Source organism: Nannospalax galili, unplaced genomic scaffold (genome assembly GCF_000622305.1).
Source record: "Nannospalax galili isolate Female #2095 unplaced genomic scaffold, S.galili_v1.0 scaffold996, whole genome shotgun sequence".
Lineage (NCBI taxonomy): Eukaryota > Metazoa > Chordata > Mammalia > Rodentia > Spalacidae > Nannospalax > Nannospalax galili.
Window position 1 is genome coordinate 4,134,496 of NW_008339436.1, and position 15,854 is coordinate 4,150,349.

Sequence of the window (15,854 nt, forward strand, 5' to 3'; positions counted from 1 at the left end):
TCTGCTACCCTTAGCACCCTTCCTGAGGCAAAGTGCCACATGTGGGAGAAGCTGCAATGTGTCCTCCAATGAGAAACAAGAGACAGCAGATGATGTGGTAACAAGTGTACCATCTAGAGGCTGGTGGGTGCTGAGGACAGGATCTGGTCCTGATATTTCCATCCTAGTCCTTGGCTCTAGACTGCTCTACCCATGCAGAGCAAGAGTGAGGAGACTACAGTGCTGAGGGGTAAGAGACAGAAGACCCTCCCAATACAGCATCTCTTCTGCTTCTGGGTAAAGAAACCTGGCCACGCAGCCCACCTGACTACTGTATGTCTTGGTCCCTGAACACACAAGCCTTGGTAACTGGGCAGCTGTGACAAAGTCCAGGTAAAAACATGAGTTGTCACTCTCCTCGGTGCAGCTGAACCAAGGTGACAGGTACCTCTAGACACTGTTCAGCCACTAACTTGTTAAACTATTGGTCATCTTGTACAAAGCTGCCATGTGAGTACCTATCACTTTGGGGAAAGTCCAAGGCAGGAGCCAGCATCCCAGATGAAGCAGAATGGGCAGTTTCCTTGGCTGGCATTGTGCCAGCCTATGTACCAGGGAGGCTGGGTGTAGAGTAGAGTCCTTGATCAACTATCCTAGGGCATCTGAAGCACACAGGGAATAGAAATGAGCTGGACCTGGGCCCCAAAGCAACTGTGCAGGGAAATGAGTGCAAACTTGCGGGGAGAGAATTGAAGGAATCCTGCCTGCTTCCTGCGCAGTCAACCACCCAGCTGTCTTCTCTGTGTCCCCTGTGTTCTGGCATCGGTGCCAGGGAGCTGTTCCACTTAAGAAGAGGTTGCTGATCCCCAGAGTGATGTGGTAAGTGAAGAAGAGTCTGATGGTAAGGAAGGATGCATTGACTTCTGAACTACAGTTGAGACGGGATGTCTGCTGTGAGGGACTCTCTTGGATGGGCAAAGGACTTTACCTGTTCTCCATGTCCTAGACAGGCTCCTGGAGTCACCGCCATAGAAACACAGGAAAAAGACAGTTATTCCTCGTGCTCAATGGCACAGGCATCCAGTGGGGAGCTACTCCCTTCTCTGTGGCAAAGAAGTACCTGCCTCTGCCACAGCGCCCATGTGGATTAAAGAAGGTTTCAGCTGAGTTGGCCTAACCTGGAGCAGGGCTAGGAGTATTTTATGGATTTAGGATTTGTTGGGTCAGGGATCATCATAGGACTCAACTGTGTAAGACCCCTCCCAGCTACATCAACATGGATGCTCTGTGTCCGCAGATGAGGATTTGGCATGCAAGTCCCACAGATGGTAGTTTCAGACAGCTGTTGCTGTGTCATAAGGGCCTCTGAAAATTCCATCTCAAGGGCAGACCTCCTTGAAAGGTGAGGCTAGAAGGGACACAGCATCTAACTCTTCCTCACTCTGATGTTTAAATGCTCTTCTTACAGAATTCTATGAAGTAGACATTACTGGTCATGGGTTTGGAAGTACAAAGGATAAGAACCAAGTTATCTGCAGATTCAAGTTCAAGGAGTCCACAGACAGAGTCATTGGTATGCAGCTCCCATGGTACTTCTGAGTCAATCATTTCCCATACAGCCTCATTTCTCTAAGTCAACCAAGCCTCCCACCCTTGCTAACCCTTTTTCAGTGCACACTGTGGGGCTAAAGACACGGACCTGTGGAGCAAGAGCTTGGTGGCATGCCTAACATGCCTGTCATACAAACGGGAAAATAATAAATCCCCAACCCCCAGGGTCATCTAGAACAGGCTTCGCTGCTCAGCAAGGCTGGCATAGTACTAGCCTATCCTGACAGCAGCTTTCTTCCCTGAAAACCAAATAAATACCCAAACCTGAAATCTTCCGGCGGGACAGAGCAGCAGCCTCCAGACTTGGAGCCTGCCAGGTACCTAGAGACCCTTTCCAGGAAGTCATTCATTACAGCATACAGAGGGAAGTCAGGGACCAGATAGGCAGAGAGGGGGAAGCCTAGCCAATAGGGATCCAGTTTAGCTCTCATCTCTTTAACCAACTCAGGAGGTTGGAGGAAACTGAGGAGGATTCCACTGCCACAGTTATGGAACTCTTGTCAGGCTCCAAAGAGAGGGAAAGAAAAAAATCTCTTTCCTTATTAAGTTTCCTCAGCCCAATAAATGGCACATCCATCCATTCACTTCCTCTGATCTAAATGTAGATGCCATTCTCTATCCCCACCCTATTCCTACACCCAGTCCACCCATGTCATGTGGTCTTTGTGTCCAGGATATCTGGAACCCGTGAAGCCCCTGACAGGTCCATCATATTTATAGTAAAACCCAAATCTCTTCCAAGAGCTCAAGCTTCCTGACTCAGTCCTTTCCCTGATCATCAGCCTCAGTAGATCCTGCCACAGTGCCTTGGCACTTGAATCTTCCACAATCCAGGAACCTCTTCCCTCAGGTCATTCCTTGGCTGCTCCTCATCTGATTAGTCTAAACTCAAATGTCAGCAACTCATAGAGAATCAGTTTCAATAGACATGGTCCTCAGTCCCCAAAGTACTGTAGACCTGGACTTGAAACACTCATCGCTTATGCTCAGTATTTTCAAACCCATTATCTAGTTCCCTGAAACCCCTCAGCACTGAATATTTTAATCAAATTCCAGGCAAAACATCGTTTCATGTGTAAATACTTCTGTTTATTTAAGTGAGAAATTATACATCCGAAAGAAGGGACAAGCCAATGTAAACACACTTGGGTCCTCTCTCTAGCTTGCCTATCCTCTTTGCTCATTCATGTCACAGCATGCTGCACTCTGGCTTTGCTGTTGTCTTCTTTTCATTTTGGTCTCTGACCCTTGGTCCACAACAAGTGAGCCCTGGGATGCAGGAACCCTTGCTGCCTGTTCCTGCTGGGCACCAGAGTACGGTTCAGTGCTTGGGTACTGGGCAGAGTTGGGATTCAGCAAGTATCTTTGAATAGAGGCAGAGAGGAGAAGCTGATCATCAGCCAGTTGTAGCTCTGCAGACAGAGGTGACAGTGGTAGAAGGGCACCCTCATTAATGAGCTTGTGTCATTTCCTTTTAGATGAAAAACCCATCAGGATGACTGATACTACCATAATTTGTCCTGGACCAAAGATAGAAAAATCTGCACAGTAAGTGCCCCTCGTTGGAGGTCTTAGCCTTAGAGAGACCATTGGTCAGTATTTGCCATCATGGTGTGGAATATGGGATGTTTCCTGTCCTGTAGAGTATCTATCTGCCTGCAGGTGGGCTCCAGCATCCTCCCACCCACCTCTGCTGGTGACATCCATGGTGCTCAGGGATACACAGTGCCTAGGCTCTGCTGAGGGAAGGAAGCAAGAGATGATGAGGGTCCAAACCTGTGCTCCAGGTGACCTTTCTGAGCTAAGGCAACAAAGTCTGTCATAAGTCAGCATCCATTCCTCTCTGATTCCTTAGCTCATGGCCACAATGGTCATACATGATAGCCTCTCATGGCCTAATCTGTAGCTCTTCACCATTATTTCAGAGGTTGACTCCTTATGCTTTGTGGGGTAAAGTCTCTCTGTCCACTTGTCCACTCTCAGGGAGTCAGTCCCATGCTAGAATTTCAAAGTCATTATCGTGAGGATTGCTGTGTTTTGTCACACTGAGTTTCCCAGGCTTTGCTCATTATATCCTCCTTTCTGTGCATCAGGGAGGTCCTTCTTGAAGTCAGCCTGAACAACGGTGTCTCCTTCATCGGGAACAAACTTAGTATAACTAGTACCAACTGTGTGAGCATGAGGGTAAGAATATACATCCCCCGAGTTTGTGTGGATCCACTTAGAGGTCAAGTGGAGAGGGCCCAAAGCAGGCCTGAAAGCAACTGTGAATGCAAGTACTCAGATGGCCCTCATCAGTTTCTAGAAGGGCCAGCCAGCAGGATAGGTGCAAGGCTGTCTCCCACAGACTGTCCAGGACATCTAGGCCACACAGTGCCTCCATATGGGTATCCCACACTCAAGAATCCAGAAGCTGTGCTAGTAGTAGTCAAAGGGTGTGTGCCAGTAAGCTGTATCCCCAGCTGCTGATATGCACCCAAATCCATTCAGGCCTCCGCCCCCAAGCGTGCTGGGTGATGGCTATCATTTGAAATGTCCTCAGCCTACCCCTGTCACCTCTTCCTTCTCCAGCTGCCCTTCTGCCACCTTACTCTCACCAGCAGGATATTCTTTCCTGCTGTGGTAGAGGAGCTATCAGGCATGTGGTTTGCTCAGTTCAGCCAGGGCCCTGGGAGGGAGGGTGCTTCTCCTCACCTTCTTCTCAGTTGCTACTTTCCCAGCTCCACATACATCTGCCAAGCATCTGAGTCCAGTACAGGGTGACAGGAGGGCGTCCCAGGGAAAAGGAGACTTATGCCCACTTGTCACCTCCCTTGGGATCCTCTCAACTTATGAGAACCCCACAAAGTTGACAGGACCGTTCTGGGTCTGCCTACCTCATTCCTCACATCCACACAGATCTGTAGGCTGAACTCAGGTCTGTGCCCAGCAGGAGTCGATCCACTGATACTACCTGAGCACAGGCAAATAGGAAAGAGCCAGGACATCCCTGTGGCTCCAACCCCAGCAGTAGCCATCACTGCCACCTGCCACATGACCTCTGCTTTCATTCAAGCAGTTTCTGCTTCCCAGGTGCCTCCTCTTGGTGCCATCTGCAGCTCTCTCACTCTGAGGAAGTCCATGGCTCAGGGAAGAGCTAAGCAGGCTACAGTCCACTCTGACAACCAGGAGAGCAGTCCCCATCCTAAAGCCCCTGTAGCCTGGGCCTGAGCCAGGACCATGCCTGAGCTCTGAGCCCCCAAATGCCCATGAAGGAGGGCACTGCTTGCCCTGTGCACATTACAAACTGAGACTCAAGGGGTTGGGGGGAAGAAGGGTAAGGCACAGGCTACAGAGCTGAGAGACACAAAGAGGGGTCTTGGGAGGTGGATCTGGGTCTCCTGGCCCTCTACCTCTCAGTTGCCCAGCAGCCTGACCCTTTCCCAGAGATCTGGTCACCTGTAACCTAGTGCCCTATCAGACTAGACCAAGTGTGGGGCTGGGGTCCTCAGAACATGGAGGATTCTGGGTCATCCTTACCTGGGCTCAGGGTAGAAACATTGGAGCAGAGGTAGACTTACTGCTCTCTGGGGATCAACCCTGGCTCCTAGCCCCACTGTGGTCGCTTGTGTCTAGGCAACCTGGGGAGGAGAGAGAGAGAGAGAGAGAGAGAGAGAGAGAGAGAGAGAGAGGAGAGAGAGGGAGAAAGAAATAGGAAACAAGGGGGGGGCATGGGGGAAGGAGAGAGAGGAAGAAAGAAATAGGAAACAAGGGGTGGGCATAGGGGAAGAAGCCATGATGCTATCCACCACAGGATGCCGACGCTACATTCAACTGGAACTTACTTCTCTTCCTGACTGCCCTGCTCCTGATCCCACTGCTGCTCTGGTGCTGTTGGAGGCTGTGCTGCAGGAAGGTGGGTGTGCTCCTACCAACCTCACCCACCTTGTCCTGGCACCCATACACATATACCTTCCCTCCAAGGAACACAGAACCTGGCAATGCTGCAATCCAATCTGCTAGTGGTTTTCCATCAGTTCCAAGGCCATCACAGGATCCAGGAGGGCACAGAGTCTTAATTTTGAACTTCCAAACCCTATATCGGCCTGGACTCTAAGAAGCCTCCTGCCCAGCTGGCACTGGAATTCAACCTGGGATGCCTTGGCTCTAGGCTAGGATTCACCTTGGAGAGAGGGAGGCCACCCCAGCACCATTAGATCAGGGCTATCTTGCATCAGCTATACGTTTACAGGCCTCATCTGGACAAAACCTCAAAAGTGTCCCTGTGAGGTGGGAGGACATGGTCCCTCATGAAGTACCAATGGTCCAATATGCAAGGTGATACCCATCAGGCAGGATTACTAACCCCTGGGACAGAGGTGCCCTTAACACCAACTCAGATCTCTGCACATTTCTAGTGTCTTCTGCCATTCCTCCACCTGCCATTACTGAGCCCAGTGTTCATTATATAGCCCCACACTATGCTGCAGAGGCAGTGAGGAAGCAGAGCCATCTACTCCCCTAGGGAGCTCAGTGTTCAAGCTTAAGGGTAAAATTCCACTCATCCTGAGATGCAACCAGAGCCCAATAAAGCAGAGCAGTAGCTAGGGGTGAGCCTGGTGCCCTGGGTCAAGAAGGAAAACTGAAGAATTGGTGAGCTGGGATGGAAAGGAAACTTCCAGAGAGCTAGAGAAAGAAGAGAAAGATGCTGCCTTGGGGAGGACAGAGCATGAAGCACAGAGCTAGAAGGTCCAGCTCTACCCAAGGACACAGTAAGCAAAGAAAGCTGGTGACCAGACTGGCAGGTGTGGAAGCCAGAGAGGGCTGCGGAAGAGTAAGCAAGGACAGGTGCAGGTTCTGCTACAAGTAGGATGAGGGCAGGTGTGTAGCACTCCGGATGCTGGGGACTCCCCAGGGACCAGCACCTTGTTCAGCTGGCCTCCCTTGTACCAGGTAAGGACAGGGTTCCCTGGGGCCAGATGGCGGCTGTTGAGCACAGCATCACAGGCACTGGGCACTCATATAAGCACCCTGAGGCTATGTTGTCTCCCTGCTCCAAGCTAGGGTCCCCGTTATCTGTAGGGCCAAGACAGAGCCCACCCTACCCACTCCGGCCCACTTATGTCTGTTTCATGTTCCAGCCTAAGGAGCCAACACCACCACCACCACAGCCAGTGAAGGTAAGTTAGCGGGGGCGGGAGGCACAGCATTGTCACACTGACCTTTAAAAGAGGTATCATGACGCCCAGGCCTAGAATCATTAACTTAGCAGTGAACAGGAGACTTTAAGGTCCAGGAGAGTATGGGAAAGCCATGGGAACCTAATGTCACCCAGACAGCATCCTGACAAGCTCCCAGCATCTCCCAGTCCTGGCCTTCGTAACACTGTCATTGCCTTGGGGATCTGTTCTAGCACATGTAGCTGTTCCTAATGAATTGGTGTCTCTCAGAGCACCCCATAGGACTCTGTAGGGTGCCGAGGTTCTAACTGGACTCTAAGAAAAGAAGTTACATTTACCGGTCATGGTGGTGCACACCTTTAATCCCAGCACTCAGGAGGCAGAGGCAGGTGGATCTTTATGAGTTCAAGGCTACCCTGGTCTACATAGCCAGTCCCAGGCCAGCTGGGGCTACAGCTTGGGACCCTGACTCAAAAATACTAAAAGAAAAAAGAAGTTGCATGTACCAGATCCAGGTCCCCATTTCCAGGCTTGGAGTCTGCCTTCATCTCTGTCTCCTGGCTAGGTCAAGGGTTTCACTGGGCTCAGCCTAGGGACCCCAGGACTGGGGAAGGTGGAGGATATCCTGGTTGTCCCTGAGCTGTAAGGGATGTCCCCAGGGAACTTAGGGACCAGGTGGGTGATCATCTGTGGTTTAGTGGAGTGGGGACCAGAAGAGGTAGTGAAAGGCTGAGACAGGCAGGGGCAGGGCCCAGCTGAGAAGGAATCATCTCCCTATCTAGGTGGGACTAGTTTGGCTTCAGTGGCCTGGGGAGGCTGCCTCTACAAAGGCCAGAGCCAAGTAGAGGGGACATTCACCTGTTAGTGTCTGCCTCTGCACAGCTTCCAGGCCGGGCATGTATCAGCAAAGGTGGTCTCAGGAGTCTCGGGAGAAACAAGGGCACAGAAGTGGGCTGTTGGCACTTTGGGAAGCTCCATATCTGCAAAGCAGGGAGAGGAATTTGATTGTTCTTCTCATGGAGCATATTCACAGACTGTGTGGTACATCTTTCCATACACTCCAAAACGCTAACTAAATGGCCCCACCGTACAGGTACTATGCATTCATCCCTGCCCCAGGAGCTGCAGACAAGACACAGACCAGTGCTTTTTATTTCTAGGAACCAGAAGAAGAGAACCTGCTGCCTCCTCCTCATCCTCCACCACCACCTCTTCCTCCATCTCCATCACCTGTCAACACAAACCCTACTGTGATTGTTGCCTGCTGTGGCTGTGGGAGCAGAGGGATGCAGGTTACTAGGAGATAGGGAGACTGTGACCCTAGGCTGGGCTCAGGAGGACAGGCACAGTTGGCTCTCAACAGAGAGGTCCTGAGTGTGGGAGGGAAATCAGCTCTGTGGACAGGGCATGTATCACTTTGTACCTGAAGACACCTGAATCCCTGTCCCTGTTTCACAGCCAGGGGAGAGCAGTACACACACTACACTACAAGACTGAGACCCTGAGTCTCCTACAGTTAGGCCCAGGGTCTTCTGACCTCTCTGTCTTCCACTGCTCTCTACCCTGGACTATTGCACCTGATCCTGGGCCCCTTGCCAGTCTGCTCTATGTAACCCAAGTACAGGCTTCTCCAGCTTCCTAGAGCTCCTGTCAAAAACCTTTGCCAAACTCGCAGCTCCCCTGAAGGCCTCTGCTTGCCACCACACACCCCTACAGCCTCTGAACTTCTCCAAAGCCAGCTCCTGACTTCTCTTCCTGCCAGAAGCATTATTTTGTTTCAGATTCTAAAATTCTCTGTGTCCCACAGTGACCACCCCTTATACCCAAGATTGTGGGCTCTTACTTCTCAGGAAAGGTTGAGGATTTGACTCGTGTTCTTAGGGACACAGTCCTGGGTAATGTGAAGTCTGTCCCTTCTGAAGGCAGCTTCTGCTCTATGCAGCTTGCTCACTGCCACGTCTGCTTTTCAGGGCAACCTGGAGCCTTGCTGTGGCTATTTTCACCCAAGCAGCCACCAGGTGCCATTGATGTGGTGCCATCCCACGGTAAGCCAGACCCAGAGACACTCCAAGGCACAGAATGGCCACTGTTTTTATCCTTTAAACTTTTGACGTGCTGGCCCAAAAGCTTAATGTGAGTGGTGAACCAAGAAGCATGGATATCAGTTGAAACCTCTAACTCCCTTCAGGGCACAAAGTGAGGTGTCAGCTGAGAACTCTCTTCAGAACACAGATTCAGGTGGGCTTCAGCTGGGACCTGCAGCCTTCCTGCAGGACACAGTTAGCCCACAGCACTAGTCTTATGTGAACAGAACCAGATAGTAGTCTAGCCTACTGGGCAAGTTCAGTCAGGTTCCCACATGAAGGCTCTGTGGGGTGCCTTATCAGCTAGCCCATCTGCCTGAATAGGGAAAGACCTAAGTGGGAACCCACTTAAGACCACCTTACAATGACTCAGAGGTTAAAAGCACAGACTTCTCTTACAGAGGGCCCAGGTTCTGGTTCCCAGCACCTACATGGCAGCTAACAACCATTCATAACTCCAGTTCCAGGGTATCAGATACCTTCTTCTGCTCTCTGAGGGCATTGCACTCATGGCTGTACCTATATACATGCAGGCAAAGTATTTACACTCATAAAATAAAAATTAATAAACAAATACAAATTTCTAAAAGACCAGTGTGAGTGACTTAACCCCAGCCCAGCAGGAGGTAGTGAAGGCAGCAGTAAGGGGCCCTACTCTATGCATGACATCTTCTGCCAAAGGCCATTGTGTCTTCCACAGCCTCCTTTCCAGAAGGTCCCTTCAGGCAGTGCCTCACCCATGCCCTCATTCTAGAAAGGCAATAAAAGCAGCAGGGTTAAGGTCCTGATGGAACTGGGGTGTACCTCTCCCATGTTCCCTGCCCTACCCAGTGAGAAGGCCTTTTCTGAGCTCCCTTTCTGGAAATAGCATGCAGGCACGGGGACTTGAAGGAGTCCTACAGGTTAATGAATCAGTGAAGAAGGGGCCTGGCCTTCCACTCGCAAGAGTTGCTGCTTCCTAAAATCTCAGTTGCTTGTTCCAGTTAATCCATACATGCTAGTGCTTCAACACATCATAACCCAAGAAATTCTAAAAAGCCTCAGTTTACCAGAAACCTGGGCATTTTTATAACAGAAGTAGATAGTTTTGTTTACTTCTAATATTTTGCAAAATGAACATCTGTTCCCTTGGCCTTCAACTTCCCAAGGGAATTTTTCTGTTTGGCACCATCTCCTCCATGAACACAAAAAGTTCAATCCAGTTTTATGAATCTTGAGCCAAACTCATGGAGGTCCAGAGTCTCTTCATTGTGTGTCTTGTCTCATAGTAGCCTGTTAAGTTGACGGAAAACAGGTCTCCGAAATCACACACAGTGTGGAAAATCTCAGCCTGTCTTCTAGACCAAAATGCCTTCAAGAATGATATGGTGTTTCCAATTCCACTCACCTTCTTCTGCCCACCATGGTGGGAGCTGATCAGAGCCTGGACCTTATTTTATTCTCACAAATGCCTCAGAGTAGTAGCTACCATTTATATAGACACTGTTATAAGGACTTTCAACAGATAAATAATCAAGCCAACAGCTCTGTCATTGGAAGCTATAGAGACCCTGCAAAGTCAAGCATTCTGTCAGCAGTCACAGAGTCAGGAGGCAGAAAGAATAGCACCCAGCAGCCTGACTCCAGATTCCTCATTAAATGTGCAACTCCTTCTCTATCTTCACAGCTATGGAAACTGAGACACTGACATTTCATTTGGGGCTCAGCATGGCAAGGTTCTTGAGTGGTATGGTCAGGAAAGGCTCACTTCTATGTTCTGTCGCAGGTGTCATGTTAAGACAATCCATGGAGATGTTTGGGCAGTATATTTTTCTGTACTTTTTATGAAGTATAAGACATGCAAACTGGATATGACTATTTTATCTTTTCATAGTACTAGGGATTGAACCTTCAGCCTTGCTTTGCTAGGCAAGGGTTCTACCACTGAATTATCTCCCTATTCCTTTTCTAATCCTTTATTTTGAGTATTAAACTTACTGAGTTTCCAAGGTTGGCCTTGAACTCACTCTGTAGCACAGACAAGACTTGATCTTGTGATCCTCCTGCTTCAACCTCTCAAGTGGCTAGGATCACAGGCTTGCACCAACCAGACCCAACTAATATATCTTGAAGTCATACACTGTTGCTTACAGACACCCTAAATTCAAGCTCATCTGTGTTTGATGGGAAACTTGTTCTGGGGAGCAGTTAAAGCTTGATAATAGATAGGCTATGGGTCATGTTCATGAGTGAGAGACTCCTGCATTCTCCTCCTTCTTACCTTGTACATGGGGAGAGTTAGACCAAGAAGTTTGCATGAAAAAGCCAGGATATGGTGTTCAACTGCTCTGGAATCCTAACTTATGACTGGCCTGCAAGCCAGTATCTTTTGAGAAAATCTCAGATCCTAATTTGAGATTGTGATGTCAGCAGACTCCCCTCTAATTCTTCACCCCTCACATGCCCCCATAGATATATACAGTCCCATGTGATAATCAGGAGCTCCATATATAGAGCTAGAACTCCAAAGCACTATAGGAAAGGCTATCAGTCACTTTGAGAAATGTCCCTCAACTGTGTACCAATGAGGGGAATGATAGGCTGTAGCCAGAATCCATTCAGTCACAGTCTACAGGTGTCTCCTGCTGTGTGGAGTCCTCTCCTTTATGACAGCACCAGCTCCATTACTCAACACTAGTGTCTTACCCATCTGCTCTTGAATAAGTCAAATTCTCCCACAGCACCAAAAGTATCAGGCCTGGAGTGATTATTCTCATATTGGAGAAGTAAGTAGAAAGAAATATACTAGAAATTTGCATAAAAGTTTCCATCCTCTTCATAACAACAACAAAACCCAAAATGTTTATCCATGCATAAGAATAACAAATATACAGGACTGGAGAAATGGCTCAGTGGTTAAGAGCACTGACTGCTCTTGCAGAGGACCCGGGTTCAATTCCCAGAAGCCACATGGCAGCTATGAACCATACTTAACTTCAGTTCCAGGGGACTCCAATGCCCTCTGACACATATGTATTCACATACATGCAGGCAATGCAGTCATACACATAAAATAAAAATAATAAGATATTTTTAAAAGAATAACAAAAATACACTCACCTATGATGAAAAGAAATTGCAAAACTACATTTGTTAGTAGAAGAGGTTTGAAAATATGACAGTCAGATCCATAATCCCAATTTTTCTCAAAGGAATTCATGAACATAATGTAATTTTAATGAAAAGTTTAATAAAATATTTTAAATCATTTTATTCATATGATTCCAAAGTCCACTTGCTATAACAAACAGAGGGTTTTAGAAGTGCTAAGAAATTTTTGAGAAGGAAAAACATTGAGGACAGATTTGCCTTCTCCTGTATTAATACATTAAGCACCAATAATTAAAAAAATAGTTTAAAAAATAATGCCCCCCCCCATCAATCAAATACTACCTGGAACTGTCAGGTTGGGAAAAAATGATCCAGAATTCCTTACAACTGCAGTAATTTGGTGACACTGTAGCCCATGGTGGTGATAGAATGTATGAACACTTGGGTATGTGTATAATGATTGTTTAACAAATGATTTTTGTAAAAAAAAACACTGTCTAGCTATTATAGAAAGACATAAATTGAAATCTTATTTCATGACATACTAAAATAAAAGCAAGTATTTTTAAAAGTAAAATATGTGGAAATACAATAGTAGCTGTTGATCGCACTGAGTGGCTAAAGCTTTCCAGGTTTTACCTTCTGATCTCAGAAAAAATGAAGTCCCACTATACAAAACTGCAGTTGTGGAGAATGTTGGGAATGCTATAGAGAAGCTGAGGCACTTGATCCTGACTCCAGATCCAAGCCAGGCCTCCTGGCTGCCCATCCCTGCTGGTTTTCTTCTTCACTTCACAGGTGAAACCCCACAGTAGGACATGAAGAGACACAAGTTGAAATATGTAATGGGCAGCAGCTGCCTTTCCTGGAGTGAGGGCTAAAATGGACATTTTCCCAGTATGGGGAAGGAGAGTGAGAAGGAAGGTGAGGGCACAGTGGGAAACCTCTGTTCTAGGTCAGGTGTGAGGGACAGAGACAAAGGGCGAATTCCCTATCCCCATCTCCAGCATCTCCAGACTTCTAGACAAGGGCTAATGCCTGCTAGTGACCACTCATATTGTTTAACCCTTAGTTATGATTTAGTAGTTTATCTGCCAACCAGTTCAAAAGTATATGTGAGAATGGGTCATCACAGAGCCAACTGGAGTCTCCAAAGAGAAACTTTTTTAAATGCCTTGCAATTTTGAAATTTAATTATTAATAATTATTTATTTTATTAATCATTGTATTTATTAATAATTAATGAGTAATTAACTATTAATATTTAAAGAAGAGAAAATCCTTCAAGCTCTGCCCATCAATTTTTTTTTTAATGTGTATGGGTATATTGCCTACATGAGTGTAGGTACATCTATGTTATGCAATGCCTGCTGAGGTCAGAAGAGGGCGTTGGATCCTCTGGAACTGGAGTTACAGACGTTTGTTAGCCACCATGTGGGTTCTAGGACCCGAACCCAGGTCCCTGTAAGAGCACCCAGTGCTCTTAAGTACTGAACCATATCTCCAGCCTCATCTGCCCATCAATTTTAAGGGTTTAGCCAAGGTTTTGCTTTGACAGGCATACCTGGCTTGATTCTCATTTGTTTAGTTGGTTGGTTAGTTGATTTGGGGTGGCCGTTTTGTTTGTTTCGTTGGTTTGGGGTTTGCAGGGGTTGGGGCTTTTGTTTTTGCTTTTGTTTTTGGAAGATGGCCTTGATCTTAGTCTGTCTGATCCTGGTTCAAATTTTCCTCACTTACATGGAACTTGTTTTGGAAACTGGCACATGTTGAGCTCATCTTTGCATTACTACTTTATCCTTAACACAGGAAATTCTTTTCTTCAGAGATCAGAATCTATCTTAGATGGTGGAAAATTCCCTAATGCTCTTAATGTCCAACATTTACAATGTTTCTTTTTGCCCTTGAAGTTTAGAAACAAGCAAGGAGTAAAAGAACTCAATTATTTACAGATACATGTAAGCAAGACAAAATGAAAATAATAATTCCCACAAAAATCTTTAAGTGTGCAGAGGAAGAAAAATAATTTTACCTGCAAAACCAAGGCTGAATTCACCAGAAAAAAAAAAAAAAAAATGAGGTCCTTGCGACATAATGTAAGTTCAGAGGAACCAGAGCTCTACAACCAGAAATATACTTCTGATGATACTAGAAAGAAAAATCTTTAACTATCCTAAGAGAGATCCCAGGTTATTCAAGGCAACTTATGTAAAACAAATCAAGTCAGTAGGGACTTTACCAAGAAGAGGGGGATTCAACTTGAGAAAAGGCTCCTCAGGGCAGAAAGGTAAGTCATAGAAACAGGGAACAAAGGGCTCAATGCTGGTACCACGGCCAGTTCCAGGCGCCACCTATTTTCTCTGAGAGTGGGCTTGCGTCTGTCCTTCCTCTGATACCAAATATGCCAAATTAATCAACAGTCTTGGAAATTCTCCAAAGATGATGATTTACTTGGGAGTATCAGAGCCCTGCAGTGGAGAGTCAATGTCATAGCAAACTGTGTGCGTATGAAAGGAGGGAGAATAAAGGGAAATTTTAAAGGTAAAATGAGGTTTATATGAGTTATTTTGCAATAATAGCCCTTGGCCACAAGGAATTGTGAAAGAAGATTAAAGGATCAAGAACAAAGGTGGCATCAGTCCAAGCTGAACAGACAACAGTGGGATATTTTTGTATAAGGGATTCTAAAGGTGATGCATCTTTAGGCATGTGGGTTATGAGCTGTTGTATATGTAAAGCCATTGATGTGAAAGCTTTGTGGTCGTCTTTGGGCCATGTTGTGGTCCCAGCAGTCTTTGTAATAGATAGTTTTCTACATGAATGTCTTCCTTCATAAATTCTCAGCTTTCTCTATTTTAATTTTGGTTTATATTAAAACTTGACACAAACAACTCCATGTTGATTATGATTTAATTTGATTCAAAGGAGCATCAACAAGGCCAGCACTGTCAGTTCAGTCCTGATATGCCCTGATTTCATGTTAAGTCAGCCAACTTCAGCCTTCTCGCCCAGTTCCTCTGACATCTCAGGGACCTTCACTCTCTTCTCTTTCTTCCAGGGGAGGTGCACCAACTTCGACTGCACACAGGCCTCCTGCAACCCAAAGATCTGCCTTCCACCCAATATGGACTATTTACATCTCACTCAACCATCCTGCACCTCACAGACTGTCCTTCAACCCAGCAGGGAATGTTTCGATATCCAACAACCATCCTGTTCTCCAAACATCTGCCTTCGAACCAGCCGAGAATGCCTCCCTGTTGCACAGACTCTGGGACCCCAAAAGATATGCCTATCACCCAACCAGGAGTGCTATTCCTTCAACAACTATTCACAGTGCCACCAGTCCCCACCCAGATATACCAAGTCTCCCTCCAGGATGCTACCTCTGCTCCCTCCCCGTGCCCGTCAATCTATAGAATCCCTTGGCCATGCCCGCCCTCATCACCCAACCTCTAAAGGACTAAAATTCGAAGATTAAGAGGCTTTTGTTTGTTGAATTGGGCACATGTATAAGGTCTTAGGTTGTAGTGGAAAAGCTTTGTCATTTGCTGCTAATCAGCAAACTTGTCACCTGGGGAGGTGTTTCACTGTCTGTGATAAATTCATGCTGCACTTGCCAAGACAAACCTCCCAGATGCCTCAGCCCCTATAATTCTGTCTGTGTCTATTCACAAAGGTGGGACAAATGAGATCTTCTGCAAAGATCTCTGTGAAACAACTTCCTCCCGGTTTTTCAAATACTGAGTATCTTTCCTGAAGTTTTTGCAAAGAGAAGTACTTGCTTTTTTTTCATGTGTATTGTGTGTTCCTAGTTTCCATTTTCTAGCTATTCAAATTTTTGAATGTATCTTAGAAGGAAGAAAAGTCCCTCTGTCCAGATATGCCCTGCAGTCCCCAAGCCCAAGGGATTCCAATGGATCCCCTGTACTTT

The 15,854-nt window shown here is 46.9% G+C and overlaps 1 protein-coding gene across 1 annotated transcript in view; it reads left to right on the forward strand.

Annotated features, from left to right (window-relative positions):
• Antxrl (ANTXR like) overlaps positions 1–15,652 on the forward strand; it is a 79,212-nt gene extending 63,560 nt beyond the window's left edge. Inside the window, exons 20-27 of the mRNA XM_029564054.1 lie at positions 1,448–1,552; positions 3,069–3,138; positions 3,684–3,774; positions 5,384–5,485; positions 6,711–6,749; positions 7,910–8,041; positions 8,720–8,794; positions 14,979–15,652. Of these exons, the coding sequence (XP_029419914.1) occupies positions 1,448–1,552; positions 3,069–3,138; positions 3,684–3,774; positions 5,384–5,485; positions 6,711–6,749; positions 7,910–8,041; positions 8,720–8,794; positions 14,979–15,401 (1,037 nt within the window). The 3' untranslated portion in view covers positions 15,402–15,652. The remainder of the gene's footprint in view (positions 1–1,447; positions 1,553–3,068; positions 3,139–3,683; positions 3,775–5,383; positions 5,486–6,710; positions 6,750–7,909; positions 8,042–8,719; positions 8,795–14,978) is intronic.
• The last annotated feature ends 202 nt before the right edge of the window (positions 15,653–15,854 follow it).